The sequence below is a fragment of the Lampris incognitus genome, chromosome 18 (genome assembly GCF_029633865.1).
Source record: "Lampris incognitus isolate fLamInc1 chromosome 18, fLamInc1.hap2, whole genome shotgun sequence".
NCBI lineage: Eukaryota > Metazoa > Chordata > Actinopteri > Lampriformes > Lampridae > Lampris > Lampris incognitus.
The window spans coordinates 21,881,886-21,900,546 of NC_079228.1; the positions used below are offsets into that span (position 1 = coordinate 21,881,886).

At 45.6% G+C, this 18,661-nt stretch overlaps 1 protein-coding gene across 1 annotated transcript in view; it reads left to right on the forward strand.

The window, feature by feature from the left end:
• Nucleotides 1-3,140: 3,140 nt before the first annotated feature.
• The window catches only part of kiaa1522 (KIAA1522 ortholog), a 54,171-nt gene continuing 38,650 nt past the window's right edge, over nt 3,141-18,661 (forward strand). Inside the window, exon 1 of the mRNA XM_056297991.1 lies at nt 3,141-3,354. Within this exon, the coding sequence (XP_056153966.1) occupies nt 3,141-3,354 (214 nt within the window). The remainder of the gene's footprint in view (nt 3,355-18,661) is intronic.

Sequence of the window (18,661 nt, forward strand, 5' to 3'; positions counted from 1 at the left end):
ACCACACACCAAGTCAAATGAGGGGGGGAGAACCAAATCAACTAGGGAAGCTTTTCCAGCGCAAATCTGACACAATATTTACAGCATATATCAAACAGGAATTTGATTTAAAGGTAATTTTGGTTGTATCGCAGCCCATCCATATTCACTGGGGCTCTTTCAAATACAGTACAAGCAACAAAAAAATTTTTTTTTCTGTCCTGTTTTTCACTTGCATACTTTTATAACCATCAAACACGAGGAAAGCCGATGCTTGACTGACGACAGTAGCCCAAAGTCCCGAGCTCGAGTTAGCCCAGGAATCCCAGCAGACAGGTAATTTAGGTGGCCTCGCAAAGGAGCTAATTGGAGCGGGGTGACCCGCTGGCCCCTGGCAGAAGATGATGCAAATCTTTTCTTTTTTTTTTGCATGACACTTTAACTGCTTAGTAATGAAAATGCATCGCATGGAAGTGGTTAATGATTTGATTGTTGGACATCGAAAGCTAAAAATACTTCACCGGGCTGTTGAGAATGGAGGGGTTAAGCAAATGAGAGACATTCTTCCCTCTTTGAAAGCGTGCTGCTGACGGCTCTCGACGGGCTGCTCAGTGGCCAACAGGATTAAACGTGTGTCGCTATGTGACTGTGAATATAAAACGGGGTATTACTAGAAAGAGCACATGTTCACAGTTAGCCTTCCTTGGAAACATACCATCATAGTCTCGAGTGAAGGATAAAAGTCGGCCGTTGGTCTTGTTAGCCTTCAAATGCATCGTGGGGCCATAGTCGCAGGTGTGTCTGTCTGGTCCCCGAGGCCTCAACCCCTCCTCCTTTAGCTTCGCACCACCTCCCTCCATCTTTTTTCCTCTCCGCCGCTTACTCCAGGGAGTCCACTCTGCATTCAAGCCAGATGAGCCAGTCCCAGGAGACACACACACACAAACATGTGTGCTCCCCTCCTCAGAGTGAAATGTAAAACACAGCAGTGTGTCTGTGGAGGGGGGAGTGTTACTGGACAAGCCCTAAAGGTAATTGGCCCCTTATGACTCACCTAACTTGTCTGTTTGTGTCTATGTGCGTTTTTATGCATGTGTGTATTTCTGTCTGTCATGTTTAACAAGAGGGGGTATCAGGTTTCTGTCATGCTATATAGTGATAGCAAAGGGGACACTCCCTTTTTCAGCGCAGCGGAGACGGAGCTAAAAACTCCTTACCTTTGCCTGATCATTTAGTGGACTGTACCAGTTTTTGTCACCTTAGCAGGTTAACACCTTTTTATCTGTCAATGTGGCATCTTTTCATGGTGCCCCTGTTTATCAGTAGCATGTTTGAATTCAAACAAGCAGCAAAAATGTCCTGCATAACTACTTACTCTCCTGTTATACCCATCTGTAGATGTCTGTAGATGACTGCTGCACCAGAAGTCAGATGTGGTCGTTTCTTTTCTGGCTAATGGTGTTGTCTTTATTCTGTTCGCCTTGGATATTCTTATCTAAGGTGTGTCTACGTCCCCCTCCTTGAGGAGAAGGAAGGGACAGCACCTGATCCCCAGAAAGGAGGCTGAGAGGAAGCAAAAAAAATAAAAAATAAAAAACCCAAAAGGGAATCGGGATGGAGGTAAATATGACTGTAAGAGGACGCCTGTCTGTTGACCGTAGTTGCAAGAAACTGAGCCGTGAGCCGCGCTGAGGCCGAGGCGTCGGCCATGTGAAGAGAGAGGAATGAGGCTCACAGCATTGTGAGAAGTGGGAGGAGAGGCTGGCTGTCCGACAGAGGGAGGGACCCGAGAGGAGAGCGCGGAGCTTCATTCACGGTACTGAACACACACACAAACACACACACGCGCACACACACACACGCACACACACGCACACAAAAAAACACACACACACACACACACACACACACAGAGCAGACTGCTGTTCAGACAGACAGAGAGGGAGAGAGGGAGAAAAGAGAGGAGCTGAGCGGGGAAGACAAAGCAAGCTTGCTGAGTAAGTTGTACTATCTGTGGCTCGACTTTCACAAGAAAGACTCGGGGGTTTTGTGACAATGACTCTTCTTCGTTTTGAAACTGTGACAATGATTCTTCTTCATTTTAAAACTGAAAGAATGTAGAGGTAATGTTTTTTGTGTTGGTGCGTGTACGTGTTTGTATGCTTGCATGTCTATCTGTGTCTTGAGTGTGTGTCTTCTACATGTCTTGTGAGGTGAACAGTGTGCATAGCCAGTGTGTTTCCACGGCCATCCCCGTCTATTTGAACTTCTTCTCTGCTGCCAGATTTGCTCACCCTCACTCTTACTCACTTGCTCACACACACACACACACACACACACACACACACACACACACACGTGTGCATGTGCGCATACACACACACACACACACACACACACACACACGTTTCCTGATCTAAAACACGTGACGGCACTCATGCAAATGCATAAAAATGCATGCACGAACACAGGCATACACAGATAAACACATATGCAGACCCACACACATACGTACAAACAAACAGATACTGCATTAGCTCAGCTCTCTTCCTTGGCGCTTCTCTAAATACGAGCAGAAGTGGAAGAATGGAGAGAGGGAAGTCGGGGGAGAGTGGATGGATGAAGAGAAAGCGTTGGACGGCGTACTGTGGGAATGTTTGACTGTTCATGACATACTGTTGTAACAGCGAGGCTCCAGCATCGTCTGACAATGTGGCCGCCTCGCGCATTCCACTTCATTGTTCTCTCTGCTCAATCTCCCTCTCTTTTTCTTAGATTTATCTTTTCAATCATCTCATCCCAAATTCATCCTACCCCATTTTCTTTATTGCTATTAATCCTTCCCTTGCTCTCTTTCTTCTTTGCCCTCTTTCTTTCCTGTGCTTTTTAGCTTCTTGTCTTCCTGCATCTCGCTTGTGGTTTCGTTCCCAGCCTGCACCTCCATCTGTCTTTCTCTCATATCCTCTCCCTCTCTCTGACCCTGTTGATCTCAATGTTTTCCCAGGTGGTGACAGACAGACAGAGAAAGTGAGACACTGAGTGAGGTGAAAGAGGGACAGACGAAGACAGAAGAAGAGAGAAGACACGTTGAGCGGCCTCGAGGCCCCCCCCCCCCCCAACCCTCAGCTCCCAGGACCTCCAGGACATCCTAGAGGAGCTCCATGGGTGACCTAGTGCCTAGGGACATCTCGGAGATCTTAGCCCGGGAGGGGAGGGCTCAGCGTGGCCAGAGGAAGCCCGGAGGCTCCCTGGGGCAAGCTTTCAGCTGGTTTAAAGGAAGCCGGAGGAAGAAGAGTATAAGCAACGGACCCAATCGGACAGGGACTGGAGGGACGGATGTGAAACTAGGATTTCAAAACGACGACCCTGTCAAAGGTGAGTGGAGCATTCCTTCATAGTCTCCCAGGCACTTCAAAGTAGAGCACATGTCATGTGTTTGCAGTATCTCAGCATTTATACAAGATGAAGCAGAACTGGAATTTGTGATATCGATAAGAGATAACCAGGGAAGATGTGTTTAAGTCTTGAGTTTGGGATCCTTATGTAGCCATATCATTTTTGTTTCATATTTGAAAGGCACATAAACTGCATTATCTATTAATTTATGAACCAAGGAAGGGGATTATATGCTGATAAATTGCACGAAAGGTCTTTCTTTGCAGCCTTTCAACTCAAGCAAAATTGTTCTGGAAATCGTTTTAATGTCTTTCATGTGAAGGTCATACCGGTTACATGCAAACTTTAGTTTTGTGGTAAGTTGTATGTTGGTATATTGTTCTCTTAAAGGTCATTTTAGGACCACAAATGACTCACCTGGTTGGTATGTGTAGCCTTGTTTTGCTTGTTTGGCAACTCTATAATTCTGTTTTGTTTTCCATCATGAGTTTATATCGTGGTCATGGCCAGATTTAGATGAAAAGGTATGAGACAGATTTTGTTATCAGGACATCTCTCTGTCTGAACATTTATACCATGACTATAGTCTCACCTGCAAACACACACAAACACACACACACAAACACACACACACACACACACACACACACACACACACACACACACACACACACACACACACACACACACACACACACACACACACACAGGGGTCTAATCCCCCCTTCTGATTACTGATGCCTTTGCTTGGTTTGCTGCACAGAGATTACCCACAATCCCCATTTCCTGTTTTGTTCCACCTCTAAAGCCACCCCTTTCTCTTCTATCAATGCATGCATTTGCATGTGCATGCACACACACATTTGTGAGCACTTGTGCAAGTCTATACCACTATTGTTACTGTCCAACAGTTCTTAGAAGCCCAAGTTCACAATCTTTGCATGCCTCTTCAGTGCGTTGTTTCTCATTTAGAAATATGCACATAGTAGTTGTGGTTTTTATAGTTGTGCTTCCTAAAAGGGACTTTCTGGATCTGGTATTATGTCCTCGATTGTGGTTTTCTGAGGTCCATGAAGGGTTAGATATAATGGATAACGGGCAGTGACTCCATTTGAAGCTAAAGATTAACTTGTAATAGGACCAATGGTGTACTGGCCATCGGGCATTCCAGGATTCCCGATAAACCTTCAAAAGAATCCATGACAGGCCATGTGTGCCTCATTCGGGGTGTGCACCAGAGTTGCGTGTGGGTTCCGGGACTGGAGTCACTGGCCAATCACAACCAAGTTAGTTAATTCGCGTTAACGTTCTAGACTAATGCAAAAGTAGCACGCAGCAGTGAGATGGCCAACGAAAGCCATGGACAAGAAAATTTCAAAGAGTAAAGGAGAGGCCGAAAAATTAGAGAAAAAGGGAAGCAGGCATCAGAGGCACAGACATCCAAATGTAAACAAGCATGAAACCGTCCAGACAAACGGCGCACCTGTGCTGTGGGTGTAGGTGGAGCAAGGCAGTGTTCAATGAGAAAGACGGGGGACCAGCAAGTAGCTGTTCCAGGGATTAATCCTATCCTAAAATTGTCATGAGTAAAACTAGGCTAACTATATAGCTAGCTAGCTTTTGAATGTCCTCACCTCTGTACCATTATTTGCTGTCCTCCGTGTGTCCATACATCAGTTGCGAGCAATGTCTCGCTCAGGTCTTTGCAACGCAACCGACATTGTCTAGGTATTGTTTAGCACCCTCTAGTAGTCAGCAACGCTATTTAATAAGAGAAGCAGACTAAAGTGGTAGGATGGACGTTAAATTATAGGCTAGGCTACATGTTCAGTTAAAACTGCTGTAACTTGCGCTTGCAAAACGACCCAGCTGATAGGCTACTTGTTACTGTGTAAGCCATGCTGATGGCGTGTTACTGTATAAGTCTGTGCCTACTGAAATATGTCCTGGAATAGACATATGCTACTTTCCATTGCAAAAGCCTTTGAATACGTTCAGACTCACCTGTCAAACAATAAGACTAAATCATTACAAGCAATGACTAGGGTACTAAATATAGTGGGCTATGTCCTGTAATTACACCCCCCCCATCTGACTGTCGTATATACAGTACATATGTAATCGATGCTCCACCCCCTTAGCGGATGAGGGCTGAATTTCTTTCCCAGTACACTCCTGAATAGGACTAATAATTCCCAAAGAGTGGATGTGGTTGAGGCCAATGCAGAGAATGTGTGGGAACCATTTGATTTTTTGTCCTTCGTTTCCGCTGATTTTCTGATATTTAAAAGTGAACACCATTGTCAAGTCTTTCAAGCACACATATATATACATCTGTCCTAGATACTCAGACTGGGTAGAGGTTTAAGTTTCTAAAGTGACCTTTAACCTCCGTTTTACTTGGACAGGACAGGTGCACATTACTCCATGGGAGTCCCACTTTATCCAGACAAATGGAGCAGTGAGTTGGTTTAACAGAGAGATATGCCCTTTAAGTCAGCTATGTTAATTGGAAATGGTGTTTTATTGGGGGTTTTTTTCTTCCTTAACTGTGTGTGAACATATCTCCTTGTTTGGTCTTTCTTCTGTTTTCCTCTTCTTTGTCTGGGGGGGGGGGGGTTCAAAAGAAGCCTGTCCTCCCAGCAGTAAATGGGAGTAAAGGTTTGCTCCTTAATTTTCTTCCTTTTTGCTGTGGTTCATTCTCCTTGAACTTGCTGGGTGACTTTGCCACACAACACACAACTCAAGCCAAATGAAGACTTTGGCCCGTACGAAGAAAGCTGCCAGTGTGTGTCAGTGCTTTCTAGAAACCTTTCTAGGCATTTTGGTATTACTGAACAAACTTTAACGGTCAATAGGACATGAGATCGGTTTCATTTTAGTTTTCCACAAATGATGCAGCGGACAGACGGGTCTTTTCAGTACTCCCCCCGTTTTATGTACATGCAGCCTTCACCCATTGTAATAATTTCGCCGGGTGGGTTTAGACTGGCTCTGTCATTCTTATACTGGACTTGGACCGGCTAATCTCTGTGGCTCAGAGATCTAGCGCTCTGCTGGCCAGCACTGACTGCCCTCCATAATTTATAGAGATTCCTCTCCTATAACACACACACACACACACACACACACACACACACACACACACACACACACACACACACACACACACACACTCTTTGATGTGCTGAATTCCTGGGAGCAAAATAGAGCCGTGTGTGTGTGTGTCTGCCTGGTGGCTGGATTGGAGCTAGAGTTATGCGATAGAGATGGGAGATTACAGCGAATCACAAAGCTTCATTCAGCCTTGAGAGGACTCTAAAGAACACTCTCTCAATGCTTTTTTAATTAGAGCAACCCCTCAGCACACGCGCGTGCACACACACACACACACACACACACGCAATATAAACATGCTCATGTACACAAACCTCTCCAGTTATCATGCCTTTGCTGTGCCCATTCATTACTGCATAGTAGTGCTGTTACTGATTTGGTTCACAGCTTTGCATTCAGCACCACTGTGGGTGCTGCAGTCTTCAGTATATCATCACGTGTATGTTTGAAGTCACAAGTTGATGTATGCATGTGTGTGTATGTGTGTGTGTGATTCAGTGTACCCCTGTGCTAGGCAGTATATGTGTATGTGTGTTAGCACAACACTGCAAGGCTTAGGACGGCGCCGACCCAGCGCCCGCAATCATTACATCACCTCCATACACACACACACACACACACACACACACACACACACACACACACACACACACAGAAACAGGAAAATCACTGTTGGATTGGCCCCATCACACAGCACTGTGGAGCCCCCGAACTACCTGCTTTGTCCTGCCTAGCCCATCTTAGGCTGCTGGCTTTTTCAGCAGTGAGGTCATTTTACGCAATCCCTGGGATTCCATCTGTGATTGTGTGTGTCTGTCTGCGAGCGTGTGCACGTGCACTGCATTGTGTATGCACATTTCAGTCTTGGATGGAAAACTGTCATCAATCATTCTTTGTATAATTGTTTGTGTTTGTATGTGTGTGTGTGTGTGTGTGTGTGTTTGTCAGGGACACTAAGCAAAACACAATAAGGCCTTGTGGGTTCACTTGTCTTGCAGATGAAAGACCTGGTAGAATAAAGAGTATGTGTACAGCTCATTCAGTCAGCATTGCTTCACTCAGTCAGTCAGCCAGTCAGTCAGTCAGTCAGTCAGTCAGGGTTTCTGAAACATTCCAGGGATTTCCATGAGGAGTGACTTTTGCTGTTGCCGAGTTCGTATTGAATTATTCCAACTGCACAAGGAAGAATTACAGTGATAAGAATGAAAACTGTGATTAACAGAGACACTGTCTGACATTATCGTATTGGGGTGATTTGCAGCTAGATTAAGAAATTCTCATTTCGGGGCATCTGGGTAATGTAGTAGTCTATTCTGTTGCCTACCAACATGGGGATGCCGATTCGAATACCCCGTGTTACCACCGGCTTGGTCAAGTGTCCCAACAGACACAGTTGGCTGTGTCTGTGGGTGGGAAGCCGGATGTGGGTATGTGTCCTGGTCACTGCAATAGCACCTCCTCTAGTTGGTCGGGGGGGGGGGGTGATAGCGGGATCCTCCCACACACTACATCCCCTTGGTGAAACTCCTCACTGTCAGGTGAAAAGAAGCGGCTGGCGACTCCACATGTATCTGAGGAGACATGTGGTAGTCTGCAGCCCTTCCTGGATCGGCAGAGGGGGTGGAGCAGTGACTGGGACGACTCGGAAGAGTGGGGTAATTGGCTAGATACAATTGGGGAGGAAAAGGGCAAAAAAAAGAAGAAAAAAAGAAATTCTCGTTTCATTTGGGAGCCCCTGAAAGTACTCTCAGGGGCCCCAAGTACCCCACTTTGAAAAACAACTATATACACTGTAACATTATTGCTGTATGACAGGCTGCAACCGATGGCTGTGGCCTGATAAACTGCGATAATGAAGGGAGCAAGCAGAGGGCACGAGAAAAGCGTGCAGCGGAGGAGGAGGGATGAATGTTTAATGCCTGGCACACAACACAATGACTCCCCTGACCATCATTCACCACAGACACACACTTTGATGAACGAGGTAATTTCACCTGGGTAAACAGACACCTAGTGGCCTCATCTTTCTCCGTGGAGCCGAAGCACCGTGAGGTAAATGCTTCCCAGGCGGCGCCATTGTCAGCTTCTGGTCACTCCGGCAACGTTACCGAGACGTAACAATGGTGTGACGACGACGGCGTTTTGTTGAGGTCACGTTTAATGCGATAATATTACATGACGTGACAGTCAGTGCAGGGAGGAAAGAAGGGTATGATGGGACCTATCAGAAATTAAAGAACACACAAAGGTGATTTGTATAGGTTCGTGACCCCAACTACTAATTTTCTCGTCACCAATCTTGATTTCTAAAAGCTGGTTCATTTTTAAGTCCACTTGAATAATGCAGGTGACGTGCATGCATACAAATGAATACACACAGTTGCACGCTTATAAGGGCATAGACACAAACACACACACATACACACTCACAGACATACACACTCACACACACACACACTCACTCACTCACTCACTCACACACTCATTCACTCACTCACACACACACACACACACACACACACACACACACACACACACACACACACACACACACACACACACACACAGTAAATTACACACATGTTGCATTCATGCAACGCTGTGCCGGTACACAGGCTACCCAAAAACACAGAGTCAAACAGGTTTGCAGACACATACATATTGAAATATACACATGTACTCTGTAGCCACAGTAAATCAGAGGGGGCAATTAAAATGACTTGCCATCGACGTTTAAACCATTCTTGTTTGGTTTCCAGCAGTATTGTTTATGGAGTGAGAGCTAATGGGCTGTTTTATAGGATGGGAGTCTATTTGATGTGGAGGGGACAAAGCTGGTAGATATCACAGTGGGAGGGAGGGAATGGCTGTCTGTATATATATGGATATACAACTGATTATCCCAGAGAGAGAGAGAGAGAGAGACAGAGAGACAGAGACAGAGAGACAGACTCCTGTTATGTAATGAGTAGTAATGGATACACCTGTTGACAGTGTTTATCCAATGCAGCTGCTTGTTCTCTCGCTTGTTCTTTTGCTTGGCCTCTTTATTTTATTTTTCCAAAAAAAGAAAAGACAAAAGAAATTCCAGATGAACCAAAGGATCAAATTAGTTCAGTGGAAGTGGAAAGTTACTTTAACTGGGCTGAACATTTCGGAGACTGTGTTAGTGTCGTTTTTAAAAAAATAAATTTTTTTAACCTGTCAATCTGTATTTATTTTGAGTGATAGCAATAATTGGCCACATGAGGGAAGTGCTGAGTAGATGTTGGCAGGAATCTATATGTATTGTAATGTGAATTGAATGGAGCTTTAGCTGTAAAGGCTTTTGGCGTGCGTGCATGTGCGCACACGCACACACACACACATACACGCACACACCCAGTAAAGCTACTAATTCTGTCTTGAGATTGTGCTGATGGTCATCCTGACAACCATCTTCCCATGTCCACTATATCCTAAAGATGGAATTCCTCTCCGTGCGTTTCTTTCATGCGTGCCCCTGAACACACATACACACACACACACACACACACATATATATATTATATATATACATATATTATATATATATTCACTGCACACGTTCACACAGATCACTCACTACCTGCTCCTTTTCATTCCCTGGAAGCTGTCAAATCATTTAATGTTCATTCCCTGAACAATGACATAATCACACACACATAGAGAGAGAGAGAGAGAGAGAGAGAGAGAGAGAGAGAGAGAGAGAGAGAGAGAGAGAGAGAGAGAGAGAGAGAGAGAGCTCTGTAATAGACGAGAATAATCTGAGTACCATTGCAAATTCACTGGGTGTGGTTCAGACTGCGCTGCATCACTGGACACACATCTGTGAAGTTTTTACCGGAGATCCTTTTACAGCTGCATCAGAAAGCTTCATGTGGCACGAGTGCATCATAACCTTTCCCTTTCTCACTCATGTGTATGCACAGCTACATGTGTACACACACACACACATGCACGCACGCTGTCTGACTCAGGTCTTCAGATTCCACGACGCTACTCGCTCTTTAAAGACCGAATCAATTCTTTATCCTCGAGAACAAAAAAAAAGATGGACTGTAAATTATCTTTCCGAACTCCCAACCCCCTCCTCTTCCTCGAGCACTCCCCTGCTCAGTAAATCTGTCTTTTATTGGAGGCCCTCTTTTATCTTTCCAGCCTGCCCCGTTTACACTCTGCACATCAAAGTGCGCAGTACGGTGGACTGGTGAGGAGGAGGCATGTGGTCAGGGTGACCGTGATGCAGGATGTGACATGGTGACGGTGCAATCTTTTCATCTCTGGCCCTTGACATGTTTTGCTTTTTCCTTTATGCCGTCAGCTCGTGCTTTGCATACTCATCTCTCCTTCCTCCTCCTTTTCCCCGTGCCGGTTTCTGCTGTGGTTCCCTGTAGTGGGTTTCCCCTAAATTTTCATTTGAGCAGTGTTCTGGTGTTTGTTTTTGTTTTTCATTTTTCATCCTCGCACATATCCTGTGTCGCCCATCCATCTCTTAGACTCATTCCTCCGATGTGACCTGGTTCTGAACGAGGGCCATTGATTTACCGGCTCTGGGAGCAGTGTCGTTGATTAACAGGAACGGTCATGACATCATCCGCGGGGAACAGACCCCGATTAGCCACAACAACGGTGCCGAGTCATCACATTATCCTGGGCTTGTCCAACACTGTTAGATATGTTCATCAGCAGTGAAAGAGGAGGGATGGGAGGAGTACAGAAAGTAGGCGAGGAGGAAGATGAGGGGTGACAGAAGGGTAAGGGGTGGTGGTTGAAGATGTTGGTGCGAAGCTGAAAGAAAATTGAAGCAACGAGGGACGAGTGGAGGTGGGGGGGGGGCTGGAGCTCGTAAGGCATTGAGGCACATTTTAAATCAGAATCAGAATCATGTATCATGTTCATTGGCCATGTAGGTTTGCACATATATGGAATTTGACTCCGGTTTCGTGGCTCTCTAAGTGTACCTAACAGAATAACAACACTACAACACAACAATCTTCAGATATATACACAAGGATTGACTTATACAGGCGAAATATGAGGTGATACGGTGCAGTGGTGCAGAGAATATATCAGAGATGCTGAAATAGATGTCAGCAGATTACTTTCATACATGCCTGAGGTAGACATGACAGAGCGTACCAGTATACGTACAATGTACAGTACAAAAAGGCTGGATTTATTTGACAGTGTTAAGCGTTCATTTGAATGACAGCCAACAGGAAAGAAACAGTTATATCTGGTTGTTTTGGGGTAAAGTGCTCTGTAGTGCCTACCAGAGGGGAGGAGTTGGAACAGGTTGTGACCAGGGTGTGATGAGTCTGCAGTGATGTTGCTTGCCCGATTCCTGACTCTGGAGGTGTAGAAGTCCTGAATAGAGGGCAGGTTGGCACCAATGATTTTCTCTGCAGACCTTACTGTCCATTGTGGTCTGTCCCTGTCCTGTTTGGTAGCTGATCCAAACCAGACAGTGATGGATGTGCAGAGGATTATTATTAATTATTAAATCCCATTTCATGCAGGTGAACATGGCATGACATCGCCTACTCGTTCTGAAGGACACATGCATGGGAATACACACTGTTTGCTGAATATGATATCCAGTGTTCTCGTGTTTCAATGATGTGATGTTTGCTTAATCCCCGCTACTTCAGTGGAATTCCCCCATCATCTGTGTGTGTGTGTGTGTGTGTGTGTGTGTGTGTGTGTGTGTGTGTGTGTGTGTGTGTGTGTGTGCGCGCACCCCGCCTTATCTGGGCCCGTCTATGTATTTTCTCCAAGCAGAACAGGAATGTTTTACCAGAAATGTGTCTGACAGATCCACCCACATAAATTCCATTTGTTCTGTTCTGTCTTCCTCTTTAATCTGGTTTTATGTGCAAGCACCTGACATGTGCAAGTGTGTTCCTGCATTCATTCACATGCATGTCTCTGTGCACACATACCTGTGTGGAAGTGTGTTAATGTATGTGTGTTTAAGGGTATAGTATGTGTCTGTCTATGTGTGTGTGCATGTTTATATCAACAAACATTTGCTCATATACCTGTGTGTGCTGGTGCACTTGTGTGGGAGTGTGTGTGTGCATGAGCGTCGGTTTGTTTTGGAAAGTGCTGGGGACAACAACGGGTTCGACGTGTTCAGACCTTTTGTCGGTGGGCCGTATACTGCCGATAGATGTAAACGGCACCCCTTTAAGGATCGCCTTTAAAAGCTGCTTGCACTTTTAATGTCTGTTATGATGCTATAACGTTAGTAACAACAAGGTTGTCACTGGTAGCACTGACATCCATTATCAGCCCCCAACTCGCTGACATTAGACACTGATAGCCAAGTACAATACAGTCCCTAGAATAGATGAAGGATATCCCAGAGGCGAATGCAAGCAAAAGGCAGAGTAAAGGTTCGGGCTACCAAAATTACCCGTGTAGCTACTCATCCTATCCCTGTTCTATGCCTACATGAAAATGCTTACTATGCGCATCATCAGTCTGTGACTGTACACAAAGTAGCCCAATATTTAACTAACTGTTGCCTGTAATACACAGCCGGTGTAGCTAACGTCAGCTATCTAGCACCAGCTACTTCCTGCCGCCTGAAATACCCACGTTTAGATAGGATAGCTAGCTAGCATTAAAATAGCCCAACCAGTTGTTGGCAAATACACACAAATACACATAACAGTAAAGCTTATTAATAAACCAGTCTTACCTTCATATGGTCCACTAAAAATTATAAATGTAGCACAGTGTTCTTCTGTGTCCATACTTATTTTCACAGCAAGTTACTTTCCAAAAGCAATGTACCTGTGTCTGCTTTCCCCTGATCCACGTAGGCAACAAACAAAAAACAAAAACTCACCGCTAATGAAGACAGAGGCGTTTTTTCCCCGTTAAGGTTCCGTTAAACGTCGATTTGAATTTTATCCTATTAACAGGTCTCGCGCACTGTATACCGCCACTCATAAACACTTCCTTTTCATTTTGACTGCAGGAAATCGCTCTAACCGTTACCTTCCTGGGGGGGGGGGCGCAAAGCTTCTTCTTCGTCGTCTTCTTTGCTGTTTTACGGCAGTTGATATCTATTTTGTAGCATTACTACCATCTTCCGGATTCAATTAATTCCTACAGTATTCGGATATACTTAACTATTGGCCCTGTTCTCCGAAGGTAGCTGATCGAGCGTCTTCTGCCCTGTCCGCTAGCACCACACTCCAGTACGTGCTTTAATTCCTGTTATCCCTAATCTGTCCATTTCCTCCACCATGGCCTTCCTTTCTGATGAATATTCATTGCAAACGTTCCCAAATCCTCTGTGATTAGTACACATGGCCACTGAAACTCTAGTTAATGGTCACGCCCATATTTGCACAATTTGCATATGAAACCGATCGTTGGTTTCGGTCGTCATGCCACTGTATTGTTTATAAGGGCGGTGATACCTGCAGTCAGTTTAGACTGAAGAGGTCCCTTAGATGAGGGATGAAACGTTTCTCTCAATAAACGTTGTATCCGGGTGAACTGATTCAACCTTCTTTGATTTATTTATTGCAGTTAATGATAACATGTTCTGCAGTTTCTAGTTACTTGACAATATTCACAAAGGCTGGTTGGGTGCTTACCTATAACATGAAATGTGCTGCATAGATTGCTGTGTCCTATTCTTAATCATGTTATCATGACCTCTTTTCTGTTTTCCCCTGTTTCTTACACTGCCTACTCTATTTTCAATCGACTGTAAATGCGTCCCTCATATCTCCGGATCCCAGAGCTGTTGCCATTCTTTATTGATACTAAACTAAAGCTACATGACTGGGTATCTCTCTTAATGACATGATATGTACCAATGTAATTTTATTCATTGTTGAGTCCAACCAACTAAAGGCTTTCAAAAAGTGGGGATGAAATGGGCCACAACAAAAATTGGTGGGGACCTGTCTCCAGTGTAAGTGATGCCTATGTGTGTGTGTATGTCTTTGTGAGATACACGCAGTCATTTCTGTGGCTGTTACAGTGAAAACCAGCTGAATGGGCTCCTGGTTGTCTCCGTTTCTACTCTTTCTTTTTTCTTTTACGTCCAACCCCCCACCCTCCTTGTCTGTCATGAGTGGCATGTCTTCACGTAAACAGCACCCCTGTCCTCATCATCTGCTCTGTTGGTGCGAGTGTGAAGGCGGGGTCCATGCTCACTTCCATCCCCTCGCGCCTGTCCCCTGTGTTTATAAGTGTGTGAAATACAGACGACTGGTCGCAGCTCTGGATGGTTGAGCGGGGGGGCTCACAACTAAAGTGAGTTCTTAAACAGAGGAGGTGAGAGTGAGAAAGGTAGAGCGAGAGGGAAAGAGAGAATATAGTCATAATGATGAATAACAGAGGTGTGTGTGTGTGTGTGTGTGTGTGTGTGTGTGTGTGTGTGTGTGTGTGTGTGTGTGTGTGTGAATTCGTTACCCCCCCCATCTCTCCCATTACATTCCAAGCAATTGGAGAGCAAGCTGTGAGAAAAGCTCAGTGAGGGAGCTCAAGGATCGCTAGGAGAGAGTGGGAGGGGCACTAACACACACACACACACGCACACACACACGCACGCAAACACACGCACACGCATGCACACACGCGCACACACACACACACACACACACACACGGTCAAAAACTCGTTCGTAGTGAGCTTTTCGGTGCTGGGGCTCAATCGTCGCTTCAGTAGCTGGGTGTACAGGTCTGGGAGTGTGTCAGCGACAGCGTGTGTGTGTGTGTGTGTGTGTGTGTGTGTGTGTGTGTGTGTGTGTGTGTGTGTGTGTGTGTGTGTGTGTGTGTGTGTGTGTGTTCGCGCGCTAGTGTGGTAGTATTTTCGCATGCCGGAAGTGGGCGTACGTTAATATCTGAGCTGAGGTGTGTGCGTCTTAAGGAAATTGTGTCAGTGGGTCTGTAGTGCAGACGTTCTCTGTCAGGGTGTGTGAGCAAGCGTGCCCGAATCTGTGACGGTGATGGGACCACAGAGACGCGAGGTCTCCTGATGGATGAGTGAGCAGTGTGTTCCACTTGGGATTTGTGTGACTCTGACAGTTTGCGCGCGCGCGCGCCAGTGTGTGTGGTTATCCCGGATGAGCGTGTGTGTCACCGTGGGAACCGTTAAGGAGGGGGGAAAGAGCCACTCGGTTGTCATGTTACGGGACGTCACGTGCCACGGGACGGTGAACCCTCTCTAGGGACCGAGGAATACCCCGACATGGGGAACAGCGTCCACAAGAAGAGGATCCGGGAGAGAGGGTGCAGCTCTCCACACCCCTCCCCTTGCCCCAGCCAGGGCAAAGCCAAGGGTTTCTGGCTCTTTGGCCGGCGAGATAAGCTAAAAGCAGGTAAGAGGAGAGAAGGAGGTCTGCAGGGGGCGGTTGGTTGGGATCGGGGCGAGCATCGCTCTCTTTGTAGCTAACAGAGGTTTGACAGTTTACAATAACTACAAGGAGTGTATGCGTTGATAGATCTCCGTGGAGATGTCTGACGAATAAGCGTTACTTAAATCAAAAGTCCCTGTGGTTCAAAGATTGACTGTTGTAATCTTATTTATGCAGATTTGACTGCTTTTGAGCAAAATCTCAAGAAGAGCCGAGGATGGAAGTGTAGATGCCTACTGTATACTTGAAAGCATACTTTTGTGTGTATGTACGTGTATATGTGTATGTGTTTGATGGTGTGTATATATGGCATTTGTGTAACTTAGCTGTAACCGTAAATACTTTAGCTTCATAAGGACAATTTTCACATGATGACTTTACCTTAGTCAGCTTCATGGCTTCCTGCTGATCACACATGTGTGCAGAGGAGCGTCTATGTATGTTTGTGAGTGTGTGCCTGTGTGTGTGTGTTTGTGTGTGTGTGTGTGTGTGTGTGTGTGTGTGTGAGAGAGAGAGAGAGAGAGAGAGAGAGAGAGAGAGAGAGAGAGAGAGAGAGAGAGAGAGAGAGAGAGAGAGAGAGAGAGAGGAAGTAAAAAGTGTAAGGTTTCTTTTTGGTCCGGAGGGATGTTGCTTGTGCTGACAGATGGGTTGGGGTGATGGAGTGTGAGAGGAAATAAGTGTTTGGTTTCACTGTCTGTGCTGGCTGCACTTTTCTTACATCATGCACACCCTATACATTGCAAGTTTGGTTTTGACTGATTTTGTATATAATATGGTACATGCTTTAGTGTATATGTGTGTGGCTTGGTGTGTGTGTGGTTGTGTGTGTGTGTGTGTGTGTGTGTGTGTGTGTGTGTGTGTGTGTGTGTGTGTGTGTGTGTGTGTGTGAATGATTCTGCATGTAATTCTGTTTTAGTGTGTCTATATGCAACTGATTGAGTCAGTATGCACTGCTGTGTGTGTGTGTGTGTGTGTGTGTGTGTGTGTGTGTGTGTGTGTGTGTGTGTGTGTGCATGCCTGTGCACATTTGTGTGTTATTAAGTGACTGTGAAAGTGTGTGATTCAGTGTTAGTGGATGTTATTGTATGTATCTGTGAGCAAATGTGGTGGAAGTCTTACTGTAATGGAAAAAAAACCTGTTCCACGGTGAGAATCACTGTCTGTGTTGACAACCATAGAGCAAAAACCCGGCAGACAAACAGGTTCTGCACTCGCTCACACTAAGACAGACCAGGTAGACAGACATGATCTCACAGTGAGATTTAGTTTGTGCAATGCTGCATCTTCCTAGTCTTGTTGACATTTCTAATGTTTTGGAAGCCATGCTTTTGGTCTAGTTTTGGACTGTTAATTCTATTGATTCTCACCTGAGAGCTGGTTTTTTTTCTGCTTTTGTGTCTTTTCTGTGCAGCTGACACAGTCTCTTTCCATCTGGCTGCATTTGAAGATCTTTCTCTGCCTCTTCACTCTAGTCAGGTCAGTTATTTGTATAGCCCAAAATCACAATTTACTCCCAGAGGGCTTTGCAATCACATTTACAGTCGGTACAGTATATGACACCCCCTATCCTAAGACCCTCGATTGGGATGAGGAAAAACTCCAGATTATTTACAACATGGTGGATACCCTGAGAGGAGGTGTGGTATTGTATGAGGAAGTCGTGAGTTGCAGAGAAGTATAGGGGAGTAGTGCAGGATATGTATGAGGGCAGTGTGACAGTGGTGAGGTGTGCGGTTGGAATGACAGATGGATTCAAGATGGAGGTGGGATTACATCAAGGATCGGCTCTGAACCCTTTTTTGTTTGTAATGGTGATGGACAGGTTTGACAGACGAGATCAGGCAGGAGTCTCCATGGACTATGATGTTTGCAGATGACATTGTGATCTGTAGTGAGGGTAAGGTGCAGGTTGAGGAGAGCGTGGAGAGGTGGAGGTATGCAATGGAGAGAAGAGGAATGAAAGTCAGTAGGAGCAAGATGGACTACATATGCATGAATGAGAGGGAAGACAGTGGAATGGTGAGGATGCAGGGAGTAGAGGTGACGAAGGTGTATGAGTTTAAATACTTGTGTTCAACTGTCCAAAGTAACGGGAAGTACAGAAGAGAGGTGAAGAAGAGAGTGCAGGGAGGGTGGAGTGGGTGGAGAAGAGTGTCAGGAGTGATTTGTGACAGAAGGGTACCAGCAAGAGTTAAAGGGAAGGTTTACAAGATGGTTGTGAGACAGTGGCACTGCCGAAAAGACAGGAGGTGGAGCTGGAGGTGCAGAGTTGAAGATGTTAAGATTTTCATTGGGAGTGACAATGAAGGACGGGATTAGGAACGATTATATTAGAGGGACAGCTCAAGTTGGACGGTTTGGAGACAAAGCAAGAGAGGCAAGATTGAGATGGCTTGGACATGTGTGGAGGAGAGATGCTGGGTATATTGGGAGAAGGATGCTGAATATGGAGCTGCCAGGGAAGAGGAGAAGAGGAAGGCCAAAGAGGAGGTTTATGGATGTGGTGAGGGAGGACATGCAGGTGGCTGGTGTGACAGAGGAAGATGCAGAAGACAGGAGGAAATGGAAACGGATGATCCGCTGTGGTGACCCCTAACGGGAGCAGTAGTAGTAGTAAATAGTAGACACCTTGATCAAGACTCTTCTAAACACAATGTCCTCTTGCACTAGTTTGAGGGTACAATTTATTGAAATGGCTATGTGAGCCCTTCAGCAGTTGACCTTTTTGAACCCCATTTGTCACTGGATTGGGGGTATGTATGC